Source organism: Plasmodium vivax, chromosome 14 (assembly GCF_000002415.2).
Source record: "Plasmodium vivax chromosome 14, whole genome shotgun sequence".
Taxonomy (NCBI): Eukaryota; Apicomplexa; class Aconoidasida; order Haemosporida; family Plasmodiidae; genus Plasmodium; species Plasmodium vivax.
Genome location: NC_009919.1, coordinates 364284 through 390542, shown reverse-complemented (window position 1 = coordinate 390542; position 26259 = coordinate 364284). Strand labels below are relative to the sequence as shown.

At 43.1% G+C, this 26259-nt stretch overlaps 7 protein-coding genes across 7 annotated transcripts, besides 7 other annotated features; 4 read left to right on the top strand and 3 right to left on the bottom strand.

Moving 5' to 3' along the window:
* Positions 1-1107: 1107 nt before the first annotated feature.
* On the top strand, positions 1108-4344 carry PVX_122220 (hypothetical protein, conserved; the record flags this gene model as incomplete). Its single annotated transcript, XM_001616957.1, has 5 exons — positions 1108-2459; positions 2671-2854; positions 2887-3574; positions 3841-4060; positions 4260-4344. 5 exons carry the CDS (start codon positions 1108-1110, stop codon positions 4342-4344), a joined length of 2529 nt encoding a protein of 842 aa, XP_001617007.1.
* Positions 2775-2800: a microsatellite.
* Positions 4345-5243: 899 nt separating the features above from the next.
* On the bottom strand, positions 5244-8984 carry PVX_122215 (hypothetical protein, conserved; the record flags this gene model as incomplete). The annotated part of the gene is made up of 1 exon (XM_001616956.1): positions 5244-8984. The coding sequence occupies one exon, from the start codon at positions 8982-8984 to the stop codon at positions 5244-5246; it is 3741 nt and encodes a 1246-aa protein (XP_001617006.1).
* Positions 6966-6987: a microsatellite.
* Positions 8571-8598: a microsatellite.
* Positions 8985-10948: 1964 nt separating the features above from the next.
* Positions 10949-10971: a microsatellite.
* A 508-nt stretch (positions 10972-11479) lies between these two features.
* PVX_122210 (hypothetical protein, conserved) lies at positions 11480-13633 on the top strand (the record flags this gene model as incomplete). Its single annotated transcript, XM_001616955.1, has 2 exons — positions 11480-11594; positions 11742-13633. The coding sequence occupies 2 exons, from the start codon at positions 11480-11482 to the stop codon at positions 13631-13633; spliced, it is 2007 nt and encodes a 668-aa protein (XP_001617005.1).
* A 2880-nt stretch (positions 13634-16513) lies between these two features.
* On the top strand, positions 16514-18340 carry PVX_122205 (hypothetical protein, conserved). Its single transcript, XM_001616954.1, has 2 exons — positions 16514-17121; positions 17484-18340. The coding sequence occupies exons 1-2, from the start codon at positions 16596-16598 to the stop codon at positions 18068-18070; spliced, it is 1113 nt and encodes a 370-aa protein (XP_001617004.1). The 5' UTR covers positions 16514-16595; the 3' UTR covers positions 18071-18340.
* Positions 17941-17974: a microsatellite.
* A 229-nt stretch (positions 18341-18569) lies between the features above and the next one.
* PVX_122200 (RNA helicase, putative) lies at positions 18570-20450 on the bottom strand (the record flags this gene model as incomplete). The annotated part of the gene is made up of 2 exons (XM_001616953.1): positions 18570-20108; positions 20184-20450. 2 exons carry the CDS (start codon positions 20448-20450, stop codon positions 18570-18572), a joined length of 1806 nt encoding a protein of 601 aa, XP_001617003.1.
* Positions 19789-22300, top strand: PVX_122195 (DnaJ domain containing protein; the record flags this gene model as incomplete). Its single annotated transcript, XM_001616952.1, has 2 exons — positions 19789-20974; positions 21001-22300. Exon 2 carries the CDS (start codon positions 21287-21289, stop codon positions 22298-22300), a length of 1014 nt encoding a protein of 337 aa, XP_001617002.1. The 5' UTR covers positions 19789-20974; positions 21001-21286.
* Positions 21493-21538: a microsatellite.
* Positions 22301-22964: 664 nt separating the features above from the next.
* Positions 22965-26028, bottom strand: PVX_122190 (hypothetical protein, conserved; the record flags this gene model as incomplete). Its single annotated transcript, XM_001616951.1, has 1 exon — positions 22965-26028. The coding sequence occupies exon 1, from the start codon at positions 25515-25517 to the stop codon at positions 22965-22967; it is 2553 nt and encodes an 850-aa protein (XP_001617001.1). The 5' UTR covers positions 25518-26028.
* Positions 24485-24509: a microsatellite.
* Positions 26029-26259: the final 231 nt, after the last annotated feature.

Genomic DNA, 26259 nt, shown 5'->3' with positions numbered 1-26259 from the left:
ATGAGTACACCAGATGAAGTAGGCCCTTCGAGCAAATATCAATGTTGCACAAGGGTTAATACGCAACATCAGGTGCAGAATGTTTATCCAGTACGCTTAGACAGAGGGGCAGATCTTTCGATGAACTATCACGGGGGTGAGTACCTACAGGCTACTGCACCGCTGCAACAGCGGGGCACCATCTATGGAGTAAGTGCTTATCCCTATGAGAGTGAATCGAATAACAGGGGTGTCCCATGTGGCCCTAACAGGACAAACGCAGTAGCAGCCCACAACGCAGTAGCAACTCACAACGCAGTAGCAACTCACAACGCAGTAGTACCCCACAATGCAGTAGTACCCCACAATGCAGTAGTACCCCACAATGCAGTAGTACCCCACAATGCAGTAGTACCCCACAATGCAGTAGTACCCCACAATGCAGTAGTACCCCACAACGCAGTAGTACCCCACAACGCAGTAGTACCCCACAATGCAGTAGCACCCCATAACGGAGTAACACCCCACAACACAGTAGCACCCCATAACGGAGTAACACCCCACAACACAGCAGTACCCCACAGAGCAGTAGTACCCCACAACACAGCAGTACCCCACAGAGCAGTAGTACCCCACAACGCAGTAGCAGCTCACAACGCAGCAGTACCCCACAACGCAGTAGACGCTCACAATCGAGTGGTAGCCCACAACGCAGTAGTACCCCCCAACGCAGTAGTACCCCCCAACGCAGTAGTACCCCCCAACGCAGTAGTACCCCACAACGCAGTAGTACCCCACAACGCAGTAGTACCCCACAACGCAGTAGTACCCCCCAACGCAGTAGTACCCCACAACGCAGTAGACGCTCACAACCGAGTAGCAGCTCACAACGCAGTAGACGCTCACAACCGAGTAGCAGCTCACAACGCAGTAGCGGCTCACAACAGGGTAGACGCTCACAACCGAGTGGTTGCCCACAACGCAGTAGCAGCTCGCAAAGCAGTAGTACCCCCCAACGCAGTAGTACCCCACAACGCAGTAGCACCCCACAACGCAGTAGTACCCCACAACGCAGTAGGCGCTCACAACCGAGTAGACGCTCACAACCGAGTAGCAGCTCACAACGGAATGGCAGCTCACTACCGAATGGAGGCTCAGAACCAAATGGAAGCTCAGAACCGAATGGTAGCTCGCAACGGAATGGAAACTCACAACGGAGTGGCAGCCCACAACGGAGTAGCAGCTCGCAACGCAGTAGACGCTCACAACAGAATGGTAGATCACAGCCGATTGGAATCTCACAACAGAATGGTAGATCACAACAGAATGGACACGCACAACGGAGTGGCAGCCCACAACGGAGTAGTGCATCACATCGGTTTGGTACATCACAACGGAATGGTACATCACAACCGAATGGAAGCCCACAACGAAGTGGCAGCTCTCAACGAATTTGCAGCTCTCAACGAATTTGCAACTCACAACGAATTTGCAACTCACAACGAATTTGCAACTCGCAACGAATTTGCAACTCGCAACGAATTTGCAACTCGCAACGAATTTGCAACTCGCAACATATTTTCAGCTCACAACGAATCTGAAGAGTACGATGATATGACAGAGTACGACGATATTGCAGCATACATCCAAGTCTCAGAGGACGAAAGAGTGACACCGGCGAGCGAATCTACCGATGGAAACCCGTCTCCAAGGGAATCCGTGGCTGAGAATTACGACGCATTTATAGATATAAGCGCTCGGCAACTGAACACAGAGGAGTCGCCCATAGGAGATAGTACCCATAGGGAATCAGCATCAGCAGGGGCAATAAACATGAGCTTCGCAGATATGAACGTCACAGATATGAACGTCACAGATATGAACGTCGCAGATATGAACGTCGCAGAGGGGGCACACACCATAGAGAGCACATTAAGAAACGCCAAAGCAATGTACAACGAATTTTTACGCTTGTGCCTTTTCGTAAAGGATAACTTGCATGTTTCCAAAAATGACGAAGCATATATCAATACGTTTGGTCAGAACATTTTCGGTGAAACTGACTATTCGAGTAACGAGTCAGAAGGCGATAAGGGAGAAGATGGCTCAAAAGGAACATCAGAAGTAGAGGAGCTCATAATTCGCAGCACGCATAAAATCTTGGATGATCGTAATTGTAGCGGTGTGGTGCGCCAGCCGGGTAACCGAACGAATGGGCTGAACGGGCGCTGCAAAAGGAACCACAACTTTGCCTTTCAAAGTGAGAGCAAAGATTTCCCCCCAAAAATCCACCAAAATGGCCACCAAAATGAGCACCAAAATGATGACCAAACCGATCCCATAAGTGCATTCCAAAATGCACTTAGAAGAGCCTTTGAAAATGATCTCAACTGGGAACATAATAATACGCTCAAGAGAGAGGACCAGCCAGTTTACGATATCGACAACGCGCAAAGCTATGAAGAAATGGGGCAAATAATGTCGAAGCGGCAAAGAATTTTGTTGCCGCGAAAATGAAAAGCCCAAAGAAGAAAAAAGTGAGGGAAGTTTTAAGGGGAGGAGAAAACTGGATTTTATGCAAAATTACAGAAACAGGAGAAAGGCGCAGATTATGGCAAGTATAAAAAAATTGCGAGGCTCGAAATGGATGGAAAAACTGTAGAGTGTAAGCAGCACGCAGTGCACGCCGAGAGGGGGCGGCGCGCAGGCGGCGGAAGCCGAAGTAGTGACACAAGTGGGAGAAGTAGGAGTGGCGGAAGAGGAAGGAGCGCCAAAAGGGGAAGAAGTAGTGGAAGTGAGCGAAGTGGTCCAAGTGGTCGAATTGAACGAAGTGGCCGAGGTGAGCGAAGTGGCCGATCTGAGCGACGTGGCCGAGGTGAACACCGCGCGCGACACGCAGACCGAGAGGATGAAGAGGATGAAGAGCGCCATGCCACTCGAAGCAGGAGACCTGAACACAGGAGGCAGAAAAAGGAAATGACACCCCATGGCAAGAGGAAAACGCGTGCCGATGAAGACGACGAAGACGATGGACGCAAAAGGGAACACATTTCCAAAAAGTTAAAACGCAAGAATTGCAGCAGCAGCAGCAGATCAAGCACAGACGAAGAAGCAGCATGGGAAAGAAAAAAAAAATATTACCGAAAGGAAAAAAATAAAATGTCCAGAGAAAGCAAGGACGCTGATCGTAGCGGGTCCCCCAGTTATGACAGCAGCAGAGAAAAGGGCAAGGGCCGTCATAACGAATATGATAACCGGCACAGGCGTCACAGAGAAGATAAGCAGAAAAGAGGCAGCAAGAGAGATGAGGACGATGATATGCATAGTTACGGCCATCGCGAAAGGGGTAAAAGCTCAGAGAAAGCCCATGTAAAAAAAGACGAGCAGAAAGATAAAGATGCTGAAGAAGGGGAAGAAACAAATAAAACTGAGCCTAAGGAAGAGAAGAATTTCAACCCCTCGGGATTACTTGCACTGGAAAAGAACTACAAAAATGGAGTAGAGCTAAAATATATCGAAAGTATAGACGCCGAGCTGCCGGATAAGAAGTGGAGACTGTACGTGTTCCTCAATGCGAACACGAAAGATCCTGCGGGTAAGCTGAAATAGCCAAAAAAAACAAAAAAAAAGAAACAGCGAGGGGCATACTTTGGGATGTGCTCTCCAAAAGGGTACGCCCAGTGAGATACGCGAGGAGGTTACAATACATACCAGTGTGCAGCCACCTCTGTGATGAGATCACACAAGGGAATAACAAATCGGGGAGCATCACCCCGTGCGAGTATCTCCCATTTGGTGATTCACCAACGTCACTTCATTGAGAAGCAGATGGCACACTATTTCTCCCCCCCCTTTACGCAGAAATACTCCACTTACACCGCAAATCATGCTACCTAATTGGAAAGGACGATTTGGTGGTGGACATAAAGCTGGCAAACCCGACCATATCGAAGCAACACGCGGTGATACAATTTAAGAAGCATGAAAGCGAAGTGCTGCCCTTTCTCCTCGACCTGAGCAGTACCAATGGGTCGTATCTGAACAACGAGCTAATCGAGCCCAACAAGTTCTACGAATTGAGGTGAGAGAAGCGGAGATAAGCGGCGAGACGTGGCGAGACGTGGCGAGACGCGGCTGCTGGGAACGCTGGGGAGTGTACCGCTCCGTAGAGTTACACCTCGTTGTGGCTCCTTAAAGTGCCCGTCGTCCACCTCCCCCCGAACGTATGTCTCTTACGAGGTGATAACACATAAATGCTTTCCTTTTTCCCCCCTGTACAGACAAACTGACATACTACGGTTTGGAAGTTCAGCCCGAGAATATGTCCTCCTGCACGATTCGTCTGATAACCCTTCGCATGCCTGATTTGTTCACACAAAAAAAAAAAAAAAAAAAAAAAGCAAGGAGTGGGCAAAATGAAGACTCAGGCGAATCGAAAAAAGGCCGCTTTAAGCACGCACACACATGTACATGTGTACATGTAGCTCTGAGAGAGCTCCCTCGAGCTTTCACTTAAAATTCTGATTGCCCACTTTAGTAGTATCCTCTTCCATCGTGCCCACATAATATATGCATGTGCATATAGGCGTATCCGTCCTACCGCATTTCTTCCCAGTTTGTGTAAACCCCCGTGCTTACATTTTCACGTCCATTGTAACCGCATTGGCCTTATCTGCCCTGCGACACGGTTGAGTGTCGCGCCTGTAAAGTATCTGTAAGAAAGAAATACTCCCCCATTCCCTCAACTACCAAATGGTATTTTTAAATACATGCTTAACGGAAAGGTGTGCATCCAGCATAGGGGGGGGGGACATAAAAAATTATATGCCAAACGGGGAGATGCAAACATGTCCCTTCTTCCCTGGGTTAACCTTTTTTTTTTTTTATAACTTGTATTAAAAAACAAATTCAAATTTTTTAATTTAAAAAAAAAAGTTATTATATACGTAAAAAAAAAAAAAAAAAAAAGGAAAAAAAATATTCAAACAATTTTATCAGAGACAGACGCAAAAATGCGTAGCAGCGTGTAGCATGTATTTAATGCAAAAAAGGAGGAAAAAAATTAAAAACTTTTTTTCATAAGTACCAAAAAAAGAAAAACAAAATAAAATAAAAATGAAAGTAAAAAATACACCCTGAACGATTGAGAAGTACTTAGGGGAGAATGTACAACACGGGGTACGAGCGTAACAATTTCCGCTCCTATTGGATAATCATGCCGAAATGGATCTCCCCTTTTGCACGTCTTACCAACTCCTCTGTATTTAATTACCATACTTATAAATATTCATATTTTCAAAATTATCGTTGAGGTCATCTATTGCTTTCGTTATTTCGTCTATCTCGTCAAAGTTTATGTCATTCGAATCTGCGTTGCTTGCCTCATCGGCGTTGTCTTCCTTTTTATCCTTTTCGTTTGTTTTCTCCTCAGCTATGGGGGTACTGCTTGGGTGCTTCTTCTCTTCAACGCCTTGTTCCTCTTTGTGCTGGCCAACTCTCCCACCATCCTGGTGACCCTTTTGGGGGATTTCTTCCTCCAAATTTGAAGCATTATTTGGGCTCTCACTGTCACATTTGTGCTTGTGGGGGGAAGTTTTATCTCCGCTGGGCGATTCAACTTTCATGCTACTCACGGGGGTCAAGTGGTTTAGGTGGCTGTACGAGTCGTCCTTATTAACCGCGGTGCTACTCACCGGGTTGTGTGGGCTGTGTGGGTTCTGCTGGTTCTGCTTCGCTTTCATGCTTGTGGCCTCCTTGTTAACTTGGTCCAGCACCTTGTCAGATGCTCCTCCATGCACATTTTCCACTGGCGTGTTGAGCACCTCCTTTGCATTTGCCTGTTCATTCGCTCTGTTTGACCCTACATCGGGGGGGTTCCTTTCCGATGGGGTTTTCAAATTGCTCTGTTTTTCAGCAGCGCTACTTTTATTCATCTCCACGTTCGGCTCACCACTCTTATTGTCGGATGGGCCAAAATCAAACGTTTCGAATAAATAATCATAGTTAGCTTCATTTGCATTTTCGTTGGTAAGAGGTTCCTCCTTGGCGATGTTCCTCTGCCCGGTAGCTTTCGGTTCATTTGGCTTGAACGCATTTTGGCTAGTTTCTGCAGAATCAATTAGATTATCAAAATTGATCCCATTAAAGGGGGGGCCGCTGTCCCTGGACGCGTTTCCCTTCTTTTCCCCTTTCTGTGAATTATTTCGACTGGCAAGGTTGTTTATTTCCCTAGTTTTTGCTGCAGTGCCGTTTTGCACATTTCCACTTTGCACAGTGCCAACGGTCGCATTTGCGCCATTCGGGAGAGCGTCCCCTGAACGTCCTCCGTTTCGGCTCCTACTTCTCCCGCTCACGTAAGACTGGTTAGAAATTTCCATTTGCGTCAAATTGAAGCTGTCGTTTGTTAGGCCCCCTTGGAAGTTCTCTTCGTCCGGTTCGCCCGTTAATATATGAATATGGGGCGCGGGGACTGACTTCCCAGGGATGGGAGCCACTGCCTCTCTGTCATTTTTGCGTGATGGTGAATTATAACCATGGGGGGGAAGTCCATTGGAGGGAAGTCCACTGGAGGGGAGTCCATTAGCTGCGTTCGAATGGAGAGTTAAATTTTGTCCCTGCCCCTTGGGTAATAAATTGTTCCTACTTTTGTCACTATCAAAATTGTTACTTGGAGTTGCTCGCTTGTTGGGTGAGTTACCACCTTGTGGCGCGATATGAAGGGAGGGCAGCTGACTCGATGGCTTCAGCGCTATAGTATGTGAAGTGACGTTAAGGGTTCCCAGGCCCGGATGGAAGTTATTACTTGAGTGATGAGCAGAATCGTTACTAAAGTTTAGTTCGTTGAAAACGCTATATTTGTCCTCCACCTCGTTGTCCTTTTTAGGTGCCGTTTTTCCCTCCGGTTTTGTGGGTTCTTCACCAAAAAAGGAAAACATATTATCACTGTCGTAGGATGCCCCGTTTTTGGTGTTAAATAGGGTGCCGGACTGTTTGGTCATAAACTTGGCAGAAGTGGCGCTGGTAAAACTTGCAACCGGTTCGTTGAAAAAGGCGTCGTTTTCTTGTTCCGCTTCATTTTTATCTTCCTTCTTTTCGGTGTTCCACGGGTCATATTTGTTAAAAATAATTTCGTTAATATTTGATCGGTTGAAGGTTTCCTTCTTTTTGTTTTTCTTTTTCTTGCCCTTTTGTTTGAGTTTTTCGGTTTCCTCTTCAGTTGCTTTATCCCTAAGGGAGGACTTAAACCCACGTTCGCTTCCGTCCCCGTTTTCCCGCTCCTTTTCCCATTTTTCAAAAATGCAAATTTGGTCGTTAATGTAGAGAAGGGAATTTAGCGTGACGGAGATGTTGACGTTTCCCTTGTAGTCGGACAATTTGTTAATGCTTTGGAAGACGAGATCTTTGTACTTGGCGACGATGGCAATGCATTTTGATTTCTCCTCATCATTATGCATGTGTTTAATTTCTTTTAAACTTTTCATTATGTTGTTAATTTGTGCCAAGTTTAGAGGCAAATCATGGAGTATATTATCGTCCGAGAAGGATGGAGAGGTGTCTGCATTTTTCACGTAAAATTTTTCAGCCTTATTAATAATGGGGAAGGTAATTCCTTTTTCCTTCAAAGATTTATATTCGTTAAAAACAGCAGTAGCTATGTGTTGATGGAGGATAAAAGAATCATGCCATAACTGTAGCATGAAGAGGATTTTTCTCTTTATGAAATGGAGTCTCGGGTCTGTTGCTACCCCTGGGTGGATGATCGGGACGATGAGAAATTTGGATAACTTAGACTTGACATCTTTCGTAATTGACTTTTTCAAAGTGGTCGTTTTTAGGAGAGCACTAATTTTTTTCATAAAACTTTCATCCAAAAATCGAACAAAAAAAAGGCCTAAATTTTTGACACAGAAATTTAGAAACTCTAAAGAAATTACTACTTCCTCTGGGACGTGTTTTTTTTTTAATTTCTTCCCAATCATTTTGATGGTGTAAATTATTATGTTCACCTTTTCTTGCATATAAGTTAAAACGTTATATGCCCTATACACATCTAGGAAAATTATATCATTTAAGCAATTGATATTTTTATCATTATATTTTAGCATTTCATTCGAATCGATATTTCCATGGTTTCGTAGCAGGTTATCAAGACAGGTGCAGTACGTCTCATCGTTAGTAATATTTCTCAAGTTATTTATTTCGCTGGTGTAATTATTTCCAAATCCGGTGATGTTATAATTTGGGTTTTGAATTTCTGTGTTGTTTAGAAAGCTTTCTAAATTCTGGCTGTTAATGGTGTCTCTATTGGTTGGCCTCGTCATATTTGCTCTGTTTGCGTTGGCATAATTCCCCTGCACGGAGTTGCCATACTGATTTGTGCCACTTCTTCCGTTTTCCCCCTTCTCCGCCAGGTTATTTTCGTAGTTGCGGAAAAAGTTAAAGTTGCTCTTGCTGCCCGATTGGCTTCCCATTTGGTTGTCCGGCACATTCCGACCATCGGAGGTAAACTTTTGCTGCGGGTTGGCTATATTGCTCAGGTAGCTTATTCCTTTGGCGAGGTTCAGATTTTTAAACTGATTTTCGTAGAAGGTGTTGCCCGTTGAGGCCCCTGATCTGTCATTGAAGTGGCCTCCTCCACCGGCGCCCTGGCCCACGGAGCTGTTTATGTTGTAGTTAATATTACTCAACATATTGTTAAACGATTTCATGCAATTATTCGATATAGCACTGATGTTCGAGCTGTTGAATATGCCTAGAGATTTCTTTTTCCCAGACTTAGAGTTATCGCTTGATGAATCCCTCCTCGCGCTGGATCCCATATTTGAGGACGACCCCAAGGAGTTTCTCTTCGAATCCCACTGCTCATTTTTCCCTTTTGTCACACTGCCGCTGTTCCAGTTGCCGTTATTTGCTGAGGCTTCATTTGTTGGGAAATTGAACCCACCCTGCACGTTTACTTTGTTCTCTTTCGCATCTTTTCTTTTTCTGATTCCTCCGTTATCCATGATCTCTTCGTCTCATGCATGTAGTTACGGGCGTGCCGCCTGCGTGAAGTTCGCGTGTGGGCACTGTGCTAAGCAAATGAGGCAAACGGCGCGGCCAAGTGCGCACAAAAAAGGTGCCAAAAATGGCGGCAAAAATAACACGTACGCCAATCGAGGTACAGTTTGCCTCAACACGTGAATGACAAAATTAGAGGGACTCTTTTGCGTCTTCAAAAATTGGCGTTTCGATTTGCTTTTTTTCATCAACAGTTCAGAAAGTACGGGACGTGGGAAACGTAAAAATTGGGCTCATTCGAGTGCAATTAATTGGCTTCTTCTATTTTGTACGTTTTTAAAATACGTGGTGGGCACTGTTTAGGTGTTTTTTTTTTTTCTTCTCCCCCTGCTTGGGTGTACACTTATTTGGGCACTTGGTTGCGAAGGATGGGCCTCATTTCTCTAACGTCTGCAGGCCGCGTCTCTTCTCGGTGTGCCAAACGAAGCGTACGTCATGTGTAAGCATGTGCGCATTTGCAGACGGTGGGTTGCTCGCGTTAGCAACTGCAGCGCCCTCTCGCCACCCCCTCTTGTGCGGTGTCCGACGGGGGGCGCGCGCCGGGGATCTGCAACGTTTATCTGTATATCTATAAATCTATCTATATATGTAAGTATATGTACACATAGGCCGTCCCAGGGAGGTAAGGCAAGAAAGAAACGTTCAAGGAAATCTCCCAACGGCTATGGACTTAAAAATCTTTCCACAGCGTTAAAACGGGATATATATGCACATGTACAGGCTCCATATGTTTGCATTTTTCAAAAAATTCAGTTAGGCCTACACAAAAAAAGGGGGAGTGATCCACACAATACTTTCACATATGCATATGGGTACCTCTCTCCACTTGATGTTAAACTTCTACCGTTTGAAGTTGCGCAAAATGTCGACGGTTGAAGATGTTAACTTTGTGGAAAGATTTCTCTCCCCCCAAAAGGGAACGCTTTCACAGTTTAACGCTGCTATGATGCTATGATGATGTGATGCTATGCAGTTGTACTGTTCGCTGCAAGTTGGGTAAGCTGTCGAATGAACTGAAACGGATGAAGAAAGCGGATTGAGAGGGGCAAGCATGCCATGTTACATGTATACGCGTACATACCTACGTACGTACTTGCGTGCGCGCGCGTTTGCGAATAACGCGCATAGCGTCAAGTTCGCAGTTTCGCCATTACGCGTGGTACGCATGGCACGCACGGTACATATGGTACATATGCAAATATGTACTAAACGTTGGATTGACTCCTTCCTTTCCCTTTCCTTCCTTCCATTCACTTTTTTTTTATTTTTTAAAAAGTTACTTTCCTTCCATTTTCAAAAAAAAAAAATCTCAAAAAATGCTGGAAAGATTTTTTTTTTCATAATTTTATTGCACACATCTAACAGTTTAACAAATTGTATTAGTGGAATAATGATGTTTTGCAAAACTGTGCTGGCAGGAAAAATGAATTTTGAAGCCGCACGAAGAGCGAACATGTGAGAGGAAAAAAAAAAAAAAAAAAAAAAAACCAAAAAAAGGAAAAAAAAATAAGAAAAAAAGAAAGTGACAAAATAAGAAAGTGGCAAAATAAGAAAGTGATAAAATAAGAAAGTGATAAAATGTGAAAAAACTGAGGCATATATCAGCAAAGTGCTATGACATGTGTAGCAAAGTTAGAGCAGCACAACCGAACTGAAAAAACGCCAACGCGTAAGGCATATGGGATTAGTGTAATAATAGGCATTGCCCATAAATTTGGACGCTCATGTACATACGTACACATGCATATATGTATGGATGGACCACCCCCCTTCGGCTTCCTATTCATAGCAGGAAAATTCATAATTGCCAATCCGCAGAGAAAAATATATAAGGCGGGTTAGAAGGCAGCGCAAGTATAAGCGAAGTGGCAACCATCTGAGCAGGAAAAAAAGGAACAAATGTGCGTAAGGAAATTATGAGGACAAGCCGTTCGCTTCCTCTACTTTGGCCGAATTCGTCCTTTTTGTGTAAAGGGGAGGATATATGCTTGCTTTTGCGCATTTAAGCATTACGGCGTAGATAACTACCTCGTGGCTGCCTCACCTTTGGGACACTGCTCTGTCTGTAATAGACCCCCCTGCGCTTATTTCGTTCCAGCTCATTCTAATTTGTTGGAAGTGCATCCTTATGGCAAGTGACGAAATAGGTCGCTTTTACTTGCGAGGAAGGTGAAAATGTCTTGCCCGTAAGTGGAGCATTTCATTTCAGCTTCCCCCGTTCGATATGTACATTTGGGAAAAAAAAAAGAATCGCGCCTGTATGCGGCTCCCTCCAGGATGTCAACGCGTATACATATGTACGTTCATATGCATGCACCTGTGAATGAGCCTAGCTACGCGGCAGTGCTGTATGCTCCCTTTTTTTTGGAAGAAGCCAAAATGAACCCCGGTGAGACGCAGTGCGCGGAGAGTCACACCAGCAGCAGACAGATACTATATGATGCTATTTCTACTGCTAGTCCTGGCCTTCGCTACTGCTAATCAATCGCATTTCGGCTTAATATTGAAAAGTAAAAACCCGGCGTTTTTGCCTACCCACACGGGATACTCTAAGCGTAAGACGAAAAGGAGAAAGGAAACGTGCGTGGGAGTTGAATGCACGAAGGGAGTTTTTTTCCCCACCCCTCATGTAAGTACACATGCTCAGAGAGAAGTAAATTAATTTCTTCTGCACATTCCTTTGCACTTTTCACTCACCTTAGACGGCAACGCGAGAGGCAGAAGCAGCCAACTTAAACGATATTACACAAAAGAGGAGGCAGGAAAGAGGAAACTTCACAATAGGGACATTTTCAAGTTCGGCTCATTTGAGGATGATCAGCTAAGCGATGGAGACGATTCGAGTGAGTACGAAGAATTTGATGATCAAGACTACGACAATGTGCACGACGATCGGTTAGGTGACGACCCCGTAGTGAATGAGCCAAAGGAGGATGCAGAGCTCGTTCGCTTCGACGTTTTTCGTGAAGAGGGGAAGGCAAGGACGGAGGAGGGGGCGCAACTGAATGGGGAAGATAACCCAACTGCAAATGGGAAGAAGTCAGACGAACTGAAAGAAGAAGGAGATGGCTTAGAGGGAGAAGACTCCCTGTGGATGAAGTCCAGGAGACAGGTTGCAGGAAAACATAGATATAACGTATACAACGACGAAGTAACAAAAAAGGATGATAAAGAGATAGACCTACAAAAGGCGGATAAAATAGACAGGAAAGAGGGGAAGTTGCCGCCATACATATACCAAGGAGGAAAGGCATACGAAGGAAAACCAGAGGAGTATGAACCAGAAGTGTACGATTTTCATACGTATAATAAATATTTCGAAGAATTATGTAAGGAGAAGAAAACAGCAATAGATTCCTATCAGCTGAACAAAAGTCAGCTGGATGATTCATATTTTGATGCGAAGAAAGGGGGCCCGAAAACATTTGGTTTCAAATTTAAACAAATCCAGCCTGTGAAATATCACCAAGGAAGAGCATACACGTATTTTTTTATGCATTCCCATGAAGTAGAATTGTCTCCCATTTTTTTGAATGCCTTTAGGAGAGTCGCGATCAAACATTTAAAAGGAGGCAGAGTTACCGCCTTGAGAATCCCAAATATGAAACACGAATTTTATTGTATAGTTGGAGTAAGAGAAAACTTTTTTGATTTAGCTCAAAATTTAAGACATATCACTTTTAAAAATGTCCCCGAAGAAGCAGATATTGATAATTACATTACGGGGAAGTTCCGGATAAAGGGACCCATGATCGTTGTGGCTGGTCATATGCAGTTACCAAAAGGCATAGAAATTGTTAACAAAAATCAGTATATCTGTTCCGTGTCCGCTGGGAGCTACCTAGAAATGGACGTAAAAATTGAAAGCATTGAAGAGTATGTCATGCCAGAATATGGGAGCCAATCACGAAATAGGGACATATGTAAAGATAACTTTATTCATTTTAGCAGCAGTTGCACACCTGTGGAATATTTTGGATTTATGGGACAAAGGAGAGGGATTAATTTGGATACCCTTGGCGAAATTAACATTGTCGAAATGCATACAGATGGTTCTATTACCCCGAAAAGTGCCCTCTTAAAAACGATTGATTATATTTCTGAAAATTTTCAGTACATGGAAAATGCACTATACAATAATTGCCACACATGTGATGATGGTACTGTTCAGGAAGAATTTAGGAACCCAGAATTTTATATGGACAAAGATAGATATACCGATGTGCCTTGGAATAAGTATAAAACGACCGCAGAAGAATTGGAGGATGCCAAGAAATGGCTTTATAGGAAGGATGTGCATAGGCAGTATGACATAGACCCTGAAAGTGCGCAATCGAAACAGGAAAGAGAAATATTATGGGAGAAAAAGAAAAAATTTTTGAAAGAAATTGATAAAAGACGAGAACAAATTAAGAAGGGACCATCTGTATCCGAGGGGGAATATATTCCATCTGAAGAAAGACATGACTGCTTGCTCGATTGGCCCGTGGACAAATCGGAGAGAAATATGAACCCCCCCAGGTGGGTCATTGAACGGCCCCTCGATAAAAACCCGCACATAGGTCACGAGGAAATTTACGACGAGGGTATTTAGCATTCGTGGGAACGAACAGAAGTGGGAAAAGGTTGCGCACACGCACGGATGGGCAGAGCACAGGACGCGGTGGTTTTCCGCAAACGGGGTAAAATTTGTGTAGGCACGTTTGTTTGAAAGGGGGGTAAATTCCGTGTGCGTGGAATTGTTAGCCCGATCGTTTAGCCAGTTCGTTTAGTGAGTTTGTTTGCCCGTTTGCTTAGCCAGTTTGTTTGCCCGTTTGCTTAGCCAGTTTGTTTGCCCGTTCGTTTAGCCAGTTTGCTTAGCCAGTTTGTTTGCCCCTTTGTCGCCCCCTTTATCGCTTCATCTTCCCGCCCCTTCTTTATTTTCCCAAATAAACGCGCGGAAGTCGCGAAGGGGGACGCAGCACTGTCTCGCAGTTCCCGAGCGGAGTTGCCATTTTGGCCAAACTATCACATGAGCCAACTTGCGTGGGCAAGATCCAGCGAGTGTGTGCCAAAGTGAATAAACTGTATGTGTGGCATTATTCTCCGAAAAGGAAGGAGGTTAAAAAAAAAAAAAAACTTTTGTATGCATAGCAAATGAAGTTTTTTTTATTTTTTCTTTTTTTTTTTGACGATGGGTCATTACTTTTTTTTTTTTTAATTTTTAACAAGACTTTTTCGCTTGCTGCGAAGTAAGAAAAAAGAAAGCTGCAAATATGTTTACAAATATACGTGCTTGCACGCACATTTATGTATATCCAATTTTCAGTAAATCTGCCTTTTTAAAGCCATTTTGTCAAATTACGTTTTTGCGTGATGCAGTAAGGCGGTTTATTTTCTTAAGCTTGAGGCTTTATTCCACACAAATTGGGGATTTTTTTTCCTGTCATTTTTAACTTCAACCCTTCAGGGGAAAGCGGCAGAACAATGAAGAGTTTAAGAACAACGGTTGAAGGGGACACTTGTTTTTTTTTTTTCACTTCTTCACTATGCAACAATATATCGAGAGAGAAAAATTTACCAATTAGCAAGTGAAATTTAAAAAAAATTAAAACCACGGCTTGGCGAACTTTCCCCTTTTTGGTGAGTCCGATTTGTGAAGTTCATTTCGCGTTTTTTTTCTTTCATAAGAAAACTTCCAACCAGTTTGCAACTGTTTTGTTTTTCTTCAATTTATATGAAAAATTCCGCGTAACAGAGTGGTTGCGCACGGTTTGTGGCAAAATGGCCCATTTTGTTGTGTGCCATTTTAAGGGTATACGTGTGCGTGTGTGCATGTGAGTGTTTGTATATGTGTACGCTTTTTATGCCCTCCGCAAGCGACGTCGCTGCGCATAAAATAGTGCCACCTGTTATTATGCGCAAAATGAATGCATCCCCCTGTTGTAGCCTTCACAGTTTTGCTTAAAAAGGGGCGCACAGGAATTCTTCAAATAATTATCCCGCATGGGAAGTGCACTTAATTACATTTAAGAGAAACTTGAAGGATAACCATATGACAAGGGTCATGCCCAGAGGGGATAAGATATAACAGATGGGCAGAACTGCACACCAGATGATCCCCCCACGATTGTCATTTTTTTAATTTACAAACGTACGGGAGGGGCACAAGCCGCGACCGACATGCATATGCGCGAATATATTTACGCATATACATTTTGAGAGAAGTACATTTTACGCGCATCAAAATGCTAACGCTAATTTCAGTTTGCTCGTACTTGTATTATGCACACAGAGATTCTATACTCAACTTCGTGGGGTTAAGCAACAAGGAAGATCCAAACGAAACCCAACAAAATAGGGGAAGCACTCGAACGAACAAAAGAAGAGTTAAGGGAAAAAAATATGTAAAAGGAGACCTGACGTCTTTGTCCGATTCAGACATGCGCAGGAAAAAGTTTATCCTCAGAACGTACAGCGATGTTGATTTTCACATAAAATTGCAAAGCAAAAAAGGTAAAAATAGTTAGCGTGACTAAGGGAATTTTTTAAATGACATTTCGACTTATTTTTGTGTGCGTCCATCTTCGGTTTTTACATTTTACTTAGTGCGCTTTTCATGGGATGTGTAAAAATGTGCCCGTTGTGAATTTTTTTTGGCGTATATTTGCACCTGCGCTGTTGTTCGTATTTTCCATTTTTTTTTTTTTTTACCTTTCATGAAATTTAACCCGTATCAGTCATACCTCCTGCTTGTGTCGCATATTTTTTAACCCCCTAATGTGAGCGATGCATGTAGACCATCGCCATCAGGGAAACGGCCATCTGCCTGAACGAGAGCAGAAGTGCTTATGTACCAAATGTACCAAATGAACCGTGTGAGATCCTTCTATTGACTCGATTGATGAACTTTTTGTATCAGTTTTTTTTTTTTGGCTATTTCAACATTGCAGTGGATTGTCTCTTCATTGAGGCGCGTTAACTGGCGCGTGAACGCTAATACGCGGGGGTGGGTGTACATGTAGGTATATGACACCTCTGGGGGAGAGCACCGAAGTTAGAGGCGAATGACACCAAAGAGGTGCAGCTTAGGATGTTCACAAACTCCTCATTGCTCTATCTTCATTTATGTGTCTCTCTTTCGACTGAGTTATCAAGCGGGATTGTAAATTTCCAGCACAATAAATGCAAATGTTCATATAAAAATAGGTGAACAGATAGGGGATATGCAAAAGGGGAGGGCGTTTTGCTTGGTACGTGGAAAAGGGTCTGTAGGAAGTTAGCTCGTTGCGAAAGACAGTTTTGCTCAGTTGAGACTTTGAGTGTTTGAGGATTTATTTGTTTATTCAAATGTTCGTGCACATGATTTTTCTTTGTTTTTTCTTTCTTTTTTTTTTCTTTGTTTTTTCTTTGTTTTTTTTTTTTTTTTTCACTCCCCAGTGCACACACACAAGCGCTGAAGCGCGCAACAGCAGCATGGTAAGGACATATCCGCGCTGAATAGCGAGAAGAAATTGAAGAGCTTCCACAGATGGGGCAATTACAAACGCAGCGTCAACAAGTGGCATGGCAAAGATATGAGGGGATGGAAAAGAAAAAAAAACGATATAAGCATCAATAAAGAGAGAAAAAAAAAAAAAAAAATGGACACTTGTGATTACAAATTAAATGCCAATTACCCGTTCAATGTAGACGAAGCGAGGAAAAAAAAAAAAAAAGAAAAAAAAAATATAGAAATTTTCTACGAAAATGATTCTGATTTGTATTCCCCTTGCTTAGACGTGGAAGGTGCGTTGTGCGTTATTACAGCAGGGGGGGAAATACTCAGGTATAAATTGAAAAGCGAGAAATGGAATGGAAGAGGCAGAGACGAATCAGCTTCGACGTCGTCATCGAGTGAAGAGGAAGGTGAAGACGACACAGATGAAGGTGGCAGCGAGAGCGGAGAAAATGGTCAAAGTGAGGAAGATGTACAGAATGGAAGAAAAAAAACGAATGCGCAGAACGCGCAGAACGCGCAGCGAGAAAGATATCATAGCACTGACATTGAAGCGGAATGCTTGTGTGCGGACAACGATTACAACTTCTACGTTTTCGACCCTAGTAATGATAAAAAAAAGAAAAAAAAAAAAAAAGCAGCATCATACAATGCAGAGGGACGCATGATATATGTCAGTGTAGAATATCGTGAGACACTGCCAAAGGGTGCTATGTGCGCTTCAGATAGGGAGAAGCACCTCCAAAAAGGGCAGTCAGTTAACCTGCATGTCACATATGTGGCGGTTAACATTTAGGTTAATTTATGATCCGAGGTTACAGTTCAGTAGCTGCGCATACCTTTCGTTTTACACCGTATTGGTGCAATATGTATGGCATTTTTCTCCACTAATGTGCATTTTTCTTTTTTCCCTTTTTGCAATCCCGTTTGGCGAATGTTAACCCCTTCTCCCCCCAAAACGATGAAGTGACCCGCGGACTGATGGTGATAAACAAGAAGAAAGAAATGGAGCTGTACACGGACGAGTACGAAGACGAGCATTTCCAAGGAGTGAACAATTTGGTGTATGATAAAAAAAGGAACATCCTATACGTTGTCGATTCGGGGAATTTGAACGAAGAAAATAAATGTAACTTGTTTTATGTAAATAAAGACATAGAAACGATGATGAGGATGGATATCCCCAACATGCCCTACGCACATAACCTGTGTGTATATGAGAAGGGCACGACGAATGATATATACGTCTGTTTGACGAAGGAAAATAGAATTGTAAGATTAATGAGCAGAGGAAATTCTTACATTAAGTGCCACTTTCTACAGATAGATGGCTGCTACTCCCCCTTGTTCATTTGCACAGATAACACGAACTTTGTTGTGCTGCTCAAAGATTTAAGTGGCTGCCAGAAAAGGGGGAAGCTCCTCGAAATAGACTCCAACGGGGAAGTGATCAACTCAATTTTCACGGATGGGTGTCAGTTTAATGGCATATGCTACGACCACAGGGTGGGGAAGTATTTCTTCATCGAGGGGCGCGTTATTTATACGTATTAAAGGGCAGTATGTGTAGGTAAGAAAGTTGGTGTGCAGGGGTGGTAGAATAAGCAATCGTTGATGATCATATGGGGCAGAAAGAGGGAGCCACACAAAAAAAAAAGAATGCCCCTTTTGCTTCACCATTCTGCAAATAGATATGCAAAATGTGCACCCCCATGGGGCTAGCTAAAATTCGATTTAGCATCTATTGTGAGCGCGGCGTGGACGAGCATCGCGCGTCATCCATTTATGATCAATTCTATTTTTTACTCTTGTGAAAGTTTACATTTTTTAAGCGTAATTTACCAGGGGGGAAGCGAATGACTTATCACGCTCCCCCCCATCCAAAATGCGTAGACAGCGCGGAGCGTCTGCACCGTATCAACTGACATGTGGCAACTCCCCACCAGTTAACTCCATTTTTAATGGTACCGTACCGCTCGACTTATGGTATGCATCCTGATTCGCCTTCATGTGGGCTCCTCTGCACCTTACGCAGAGCGCAGATGTATCCCCTCTACAGCAGCAAATCGTCGATGTCTTTCCTAATTTTGAGCCTGGCGTTATTCTGCATATTTAACGTTATGGCCAGCTTGCTCGAAATGTGGGGTTGCTCAACCAGCCCGGTGGAAAGCAAGGCATTATTAACAACGTCAATAATTTCATCATCCGATAGCTTAAGAGTAGCAAATTTCGTTTTGTAAAATCGGAGGAGAGAAGAATAATACGCATAAGCCAAGTAAAGGAGCTGCGTGTTGGACATCCAACTGCTCAGATAATTCGAGACGTTAACATTTTTTAATAAATAATCACTTGCATTTAACACCTCAATGTTTAGATCTTTTATTTGTTGATAGAACAATTCATCTGCTTCATTGAGTAGTATAATGCCCGTTCCTTTTTTGTTGCTTCTGGCGGTTCTACCAACGCGATGTATATATTGCTCCCTCGAAATGGCACAATTTACTTGAATGATTAGGGTTACATCTGGGTAGTTAATTCCTCTAGAGCTTATGTCTGAGGTGAATAATATTCCAACCGATTCTACAGCAAATCGGTTAGCTGTTATTTGTCTTTGCGCGGGTTCTTTTTTTCTGTGAATTTCGTAAGTCGAAATTTTTAGCTGAGTTTTAAAAAAATTTGCATAAAAGCATGTAGCTCTAGCGGTTGGGAAGAACACTAATATTTTGTAGGTGAACTGATTTAATCTCATATGCTCCATCAGCAAATTATAAAGAATAACAGTCGTGTCAACTGCTTTGTGAAAGATGACGTACTGCTTTAGCTGTTCGTTCGTGTGCTTTGAGGGGTCCTTCACGCAGTTTAGGAATATATAATCCGGCTTGCACATTTTCTGCCTGATCTCCTCTATGTTATGACTTAACGTTGCTGAGAAGAGGAAGTTGCGCCTGTTCTTGGGCAAGTAGGTTAGAATTCTGTTGATGTCATTTTCGTAGCCCAAACTTAGCAGCTGGTCTGCCTCATCAATGATAAGCATCTTCAAATTGTCGAACAGGGTGTTAAATAAGTAGGTACATTCAAAGTGGTCTAGCAGCCTCCCTACTGTGCAGATAACTATGTCGGGTTTAATTCTCCTCAAATTTATTTGGTCTTCTCTTCTTTTTATTCCTCCTATTAGGGTTAACACGTTGATATTATTTTTAAAGGTTAGCAGCAACTTTGCTTCGTTATAAATTTGATTTGCCAATTCTCTCGTGGGCACTATTATAAGTGTATGCACACTCATAATTCTGTTCCTTTCGATGTCATTTATTGCTAGAAGTAGGTAGGAGATGGTTTTCCCTGTGCCCGTTTTTGCCTGAACGAGTAGGTCATTTGTTTTTTTTTCTCTCATAACATTTTCGTATATTATTTTTTGCACATCTGTGAACTGCTTGTATTTGAACACTTCCAGAAGGCTCCTCTTTGCGTCTCTGTCAATTTCTTCCGCCTCTTCTATGCTGGTTCCGCCTTCGCCCCCGTCTTTGCAAAGCAAGGGTTCTGCATCCTCCTGTTGCGGCTTTCCTGGGGATGCTTTGGACGGGTTTCCGCGTAGCTGAGGTGAAGGGGTAGGCTGTTCGGGGGGGAGCTTCACTGGGGGGATCCCTCCACAGGGCGCCCCTGCACCTACTCTGCGTTTACCCTGCGACCCCCCGCTGAAAGTGGCCCCCTCGTTAATGCCCCCTGCAGTCGACGCGTAGGAGGCGCTTTTAGCATCCCAAATGGGGACTCCTCTTTTATGTGCACGAAGCTCTGTGAAGCCCCTTCTCAAGAAAAAAAAACGTTTGCCACTTTTGCAGGCAAATGTGGAGCGCTTCAAATTTGCCTGGCCGAGCAAAAACGATTTCGTGAATCCGCTGCAGCAGTGTTTCCGCGGGGGGACAACTAAGCTGAGCATTTTTTTTAAAATTGGTTTTTGCGAAAGAGAAGGGCAAGTAAGCGGCATTTAGGGGGTACTCTCTCCACGGGCTCATTTCTCAAAAAAGGCAAGTGGCGATGCGCCCGCAAGTGTTTAAAAGAACATATTTATTGCATAAGTATGGAACATGCACATGTAGGCGTTTGATTGTCCCATTTGGCGTTCCATTTGTCGCATCTGCGCAGAGCGTCACCGGGTTCCCGTCGGCCCTCTAGCCAACGTGGCATTTCAAAGGGCACAGAAAAAGAAAAAAAAATTATGTGTTCGCGCCTCGTGCGAATGTTTAGCTAGCCATAAACGGGTTCGCTCGCTCAGATGTTAAAGCGGTAACTGCATGGGTGAATGGGAAAATACGCCACAGTTTTTGCGATTAAAAAAATGTTCCTTTTTTTGGGAACCTCTTTTGTTAACATGCGTATCTTTCTCCCTGAAGGAGGCACGAACGTAGAGGCGCAGTCATGAAAATAAGCGGCATGATAAGAAGCTGCATGATAAGAAGCTGCGTACAAAGAAGCGCTGCACAACGAAGCTGCGTACCGAATTGCAATTCATACACTTCACATATATTTTAAGCTGAGCCAACTTTGGGGTGGGCGCATAAAAAAATAGAGCCGCTTTATTAGCTTACCCCGCGGGGGAATGCTAAACGGACTAGTCAGTATAGCATACATGTAAGTGTATTTTTTATTCCCCTCTGTGGTGAAGCAGACCGATTCTGTTGGAAGGGAGGGTGATTTTTTTTTTTAAATTTTTCCCATCTGGGGTGTGCACAAATATACGCTCCGCTATATGGGTGTAATTTGCAAAGGGGCAAAATGAACGAACCGACAAGTGGAGAAGCGAATCTGCCAGATGGGGAGGATGGTGTAAGTGCGAACGGTAGAAGTGACGGTGGTGCAGGTGGGGAAAAGGGCAAGGATACACATATGAACCGAAGCGACAATAACACATCTACCGCAGTGGAGGACAACCAGGAAGAGGGTGAGCAGAAGGGGGAAGCGGACGAGCTAGGTGAAGACGCACTGAACGAAATGTTTGACGATTTTTTGAAAGACATTGAGAATATTTCCTCCACTATGGAAAATCAACAGGAAGGAAAAAAACTAAATAAGGGAGATGCACAAAGTGAAATAGCTAGATTGTTAGCAAATAAAAATAGCTCACCATTTGAAATATTTGATATACATGAAGATATCAATATGGAAATGATTAAGAGCAAGTATAGACGGCTGTCTGTGCTCATCCATCCAGATAAATGTAAAATTGAGAAAGCTAGTGAGGCGTTCCACATTTTAAATAAAGCTTATGAAGAACTGAAAAGAGATGACATTAAGGAACAGTACAAGAGTGTTTACGAGACGGCGAAGAAGAATATTATAAAAAAATTAAATTTAAAAAAAATAAAAAATGAATTGAACGAATATTTAAACAAAAACGAAGAGGAGTATGAAATTAGTAAGGAGGTGCAACTACTGATTAACGAAGAATGTGAAAATCTTCTAAAAGTGCAGAAGGAAAAAATGGAATATGCACAGAAATGCAAGCTAGCCAATTTGCAATATGCTAAAGAAAAGGAAGAAGAAAAAATCAAGGAGGAACTAAAAAAGGAGGAGGAAAGAAAATTGTGGATTGAGGGCAGAGACGAAAGAGTAAATAACTGGAAGAATTACAAAAAGGAGAATTTGAAAACGGAGAAGGAGTTCCATATATATAAAAATGTGGGGAAAAAGAAGGAAGAGCGCACGGAAGAGGAGAAGGAAAAACTCAAGAGGATTCCCTCCACGAATCGGGTGGAGAGCGATGGGAACAAGAAGAGGAGAAAGACCTGATGGGTAGTGGTGGTGGTAGCGGTAGTGGTAGTGGTAGAGGCAGCGGTGGTGGGTGTTCCCCTCAGTATGGGTTCCCCCATCCGATCAACTTGTCGTCACGGAGGAGTCTGTTCAACCGGTCTACATGTTTAGATCACACCTGTGCCATTCGCGTTTGTTACACTTGCATGGGGGCAGCCCCAATGTTGGCGAGTATGATACAGTTGGAGATTTTTTTTTTTTTTTTTTTTGTAAACTAGGACCTATTCGTTTGTGTCACGTTTCGCGGTAAGTACTTCGCTTGGCGCACTTCGCCTGGCGTATTTCTCCCCTCTTTGTAGTGACCTGGCCCATTTAGCCACTTCGCTCATGGGCTTTGCAGCAACTGGCCACATTGCCTGCCTCGTATTGTTCACCTGAACCGTTCCAGTTTGGAAAAAAGTGCTCAAGGCGTATTTTTAAACCTCCTCAATGGGCGCAGAGGTAGGAACATAGCGATGACGGTGGACACATTTTTCATCGTATGCAATTTCAAATGGGAGGGAGTTTATCAAAATTTTTTTCACTTTTTTTTGTAACATAAAAAAATTGGGGACAAATATGACAAGGCGAATTTTGTGCAAGCGGGGGGAGTATAATAATTACAAATTTAAAAAAGTAGAAAAAAAAAAATGCACAAATTTTGTTACTCCGCTGTGCACTCATCGCTGTACGCCTTTTTATACAAATGGGTCAAATTGGCTAGTTCCACTTTGAGGAAGTTTTTTTGGGGGGGAGTTCCCCTTACTTTTTTACACTCCTCCGAGATGGTGGCGCTGAAATGGCGCTTCAACAGATTATTGTCCAAAAATATGATCAATTTTAGGACGCACTTCAAAATGGTTACCTTCACAAAGACGTCCACATCTTTGCTCAGTAAAGAAAGCAGTTCATCAATGATGGAAATTTTCTGTTTGGCTGTTTCGTTTTCGCGCGTGGGTTGCGTGTTCAGTTCGACTGGGTCGTCGCCTCCATTAGAGCTTCCTTTGCCTTCGCTGGGGTTGGGCTGCTCACCAGGGTCGGCGTCACTTTGGCTGTCTCCTTCGCTGCCAACTTCACTGCGACCTTCGCTGCTTACTGCGCCGCCTTCCTCGCCACTCATGTTATCGCTATCACTTTCGTAAACACTGTTAACATCCCTCCGTTGTCCCCCTTTGCGGGATGCTTGGGCGAGCGCTTTCTTCCGCCTCTTGCTAGGACCACCTTGCGCTTCATTCACCTGATCTGGTTGCTCCAAATGGTGCTTCTTCTTGGCCATATCCCCCGCTTCGACCTTTTTTGGGTCGAATAGGAAGAAGTACAATATAGACGAAAGGGCGTCGCTGTTTTGGCTGATTTGCTCATAATTGTAAATGAAATTATTCTTACTTATATCTGAGTGCCTATTTTCGAAGAGGCAAACGTAGGCCACAAAGTTCAGCTTGTGCAAAAAATGGTACGTGCTGCTGTCCCTTTCTTTTAGGTACTCCTCATTAATTTTTTTAAAGTTGTATGGGCCGCACAGAAAAATTTCGTCCTTTAAAAACTGGAAAATTTGTAATTCTTCATGGTTCGTCAGGGTGGGTTTGTTCATGTGGAAGAGGATATTTTTTTTTTCCTCCACATGTGCGTTGTCGCTTTGTTCTTCCGATTCTTTGCCCAGTTTGGGGTGCGTATTGGCCTGGTTCCCCCCCGTTTTGGAATCCTCACGGAGGGAACTATCAAGCTGTGTTAACAGCGGCAATTGCGCTCCAGCGCAGCCGTCGATGGTGAAAACATCCTCTACGTTATTGTACTCTACAAATGTTTCGAATAGATTCTCAAGGAGGAGACAGAAGAAGTAAATCATAAGGTCATTGTGGAAGGTGTCCATCAGTTCACGTAACAAGTGGTTTACTTGCTCCACGTCGAAGTAGCTTTGCAGCTGTGATTGTTTGCCTCCATTTTTGTAAAATTGATTTTTTAAAAGCTGGAAATCTTTGTCTTCGGAAAGGTTACAATGTGCGGAAGCAACACATTTGGACACAAACAGGTAGTAGAAAAAGCAGGGCTGGTCCTGCTTGTACCTCTCGATGGAGCTAAAAATGAGCTCCTTAAAATGGTCAAACCGAAGAACATAATTCTTTATCCATTCGTTTTTTTCCATTTTTAAGTACACATTTAAGAGTAGGAAAATGAAAATGTAAAGATCGCCCTTCTCATTTTGAAACGTTTTCAAATATTTATTCCCCAGGAAGATGATTACATCTAAGCCATATTTATCCTCATCCTTAATGGGGGTGTGATCCCCCTGATCAATATCACGTTTGAGTATATCTTCATTCGTTTGGCTAGCTGAAGCGTCGTTGGTGTTTTGTTCCTTTGCACTGCTTTTGCAAAAGTCAACGAATTGGTTAAATTGCTCACGAGAGGACTGGTCAACTTTTTGCTTAAAATTTTTTAGCAGTTTGTAGAATATGTCAAATTCAATGTTGAAATATAAAACGTTGAGGGATAAACTCTTGGAGATGAAGAGAATGGCCCTTATGTACAGCTTTCTCGTGTACTGAATATTTTTTCTAACGTTATAAAAATAATGCAGGTAGAAGACCCAGATGAGTTCATTTTTTATATGATACTTCAGACTGTTCAATATGGCACTTTCCAGATTTTCATTTCTACGCTTTACGTAGCAGAAGTTGAAATAGTGTAGCCATATTTCTATGTTATTATGATGTTTCCTCAGGCAGGTTTGGAAGATGTTGATTATTCTTTTTACTAGTGAGTAATCTGATAGGCTATGTCGTATGAGTACTTGTAATTTATTTTCCACTTTTAAAATGTTCCTCTTACAACAGTTAATGTTGTGTTCGTTTTTGTTTAGTAACTTCCTCAGGGATTTGGCCCTTTGGGGGCATTTTTCGCCTTCCATTTTTGCCTTCAAATTTGTACATTCCTCGTACTGACTTTTTAGCAATTTGTTATATTCATTAATTTCGTTCAGCATGTCATTTTTTTTTTTCAGCTTTCTTTTTTCTCTTATTTTTTCCAAGTTCATTTCGAATTCGATGTATAAAATGAAGTGGAGCAGTATGCTGGATGAGCTGTTAATTGTATACTCGTGGTTCCTCCTTTTGTTTGCAATCGTTATGATTTCCTTGTCTGTGAATAGCTCCTTCCTCTTCAGGTCGTTGAACTCGTATACCATGTTTTCCATCAAGCGGCACACCTTGTCCGTCATCTTGGCACGCTGTTAAGTTAGGTACGTGTGGGAAAAGTGGGGAGGAGGAGAAGCAGAGGAGCGGAGAAGCAGAGTACCAGCGCGTCCGATCGTCAGATTGCCAGCTCGCTGACCAATTCAGCCGCATGCTTCGGCCGTGCCTGGGAGACGCCTCCCCCGTCCACGTACAGCTGCAGGGAGAAGTATAAAATGGGTAAACTTGCAGATCATGTATCTTCCTGCTGAGTACATCCCTAGAGGCGTCGAAAGGGGCTCCTCCCACTCGCGCTGCAACACTGCAACGCTGCAACTGCGTAGTTGTTTTTATTGCAAAGAGGGGGTAACTACTTCTTCTGGTTCATCTTTTGGTACAATTTGTGATTTTTCCGCGTAGATTTTTTTTTTTTTTTTTCACCCCAACAATTGCATACTTCTGCGCTGCAAAAATGGCGTATAACTTGCGGGGCGTTCTTTTTTTTTTTACTGCTTTTGGAAAACCATCCGTGGTTGCAAAATTTAAAATGTATTTTTCACAAAAATGGGAAAGCAAATTTTATTTCAATTTTGGGAAAAAAAAAGAGGCGCGAAAAGGGGCAATAAGAAAAAGAAGCTATATGAATACTCCACGTGATGTTTGTAACCGAAGCAACGGCGTGGGGTAAGCGCTCTTTTTAATAAAGGCCGTATGGCAATCTCATTATGCGCACCGGTTCTGCTTCTCACTTTTGAAGCGGGTTCCCAGTTCGTTGTATCGCCGCTTTAT

What these genes read in the sequence shown, in the direction of transcription:
- PVX_122205 (XM_001616954.1), top strand. Translation starts at nt 16,596, where the DNA reads ATGAGGGGATGGAAAAGAAAAAAAAACGATATAAGCATCAATAAAGAG. An exon ending in CTTCTACGTTTTCGACCCTA is followed by an intron (nt 17,122 to 17,483) that starts GTAATGATAAAA and finishes AAAACGATGAAG; the next exon opens with TGACCCGCGGACTGATGGTG.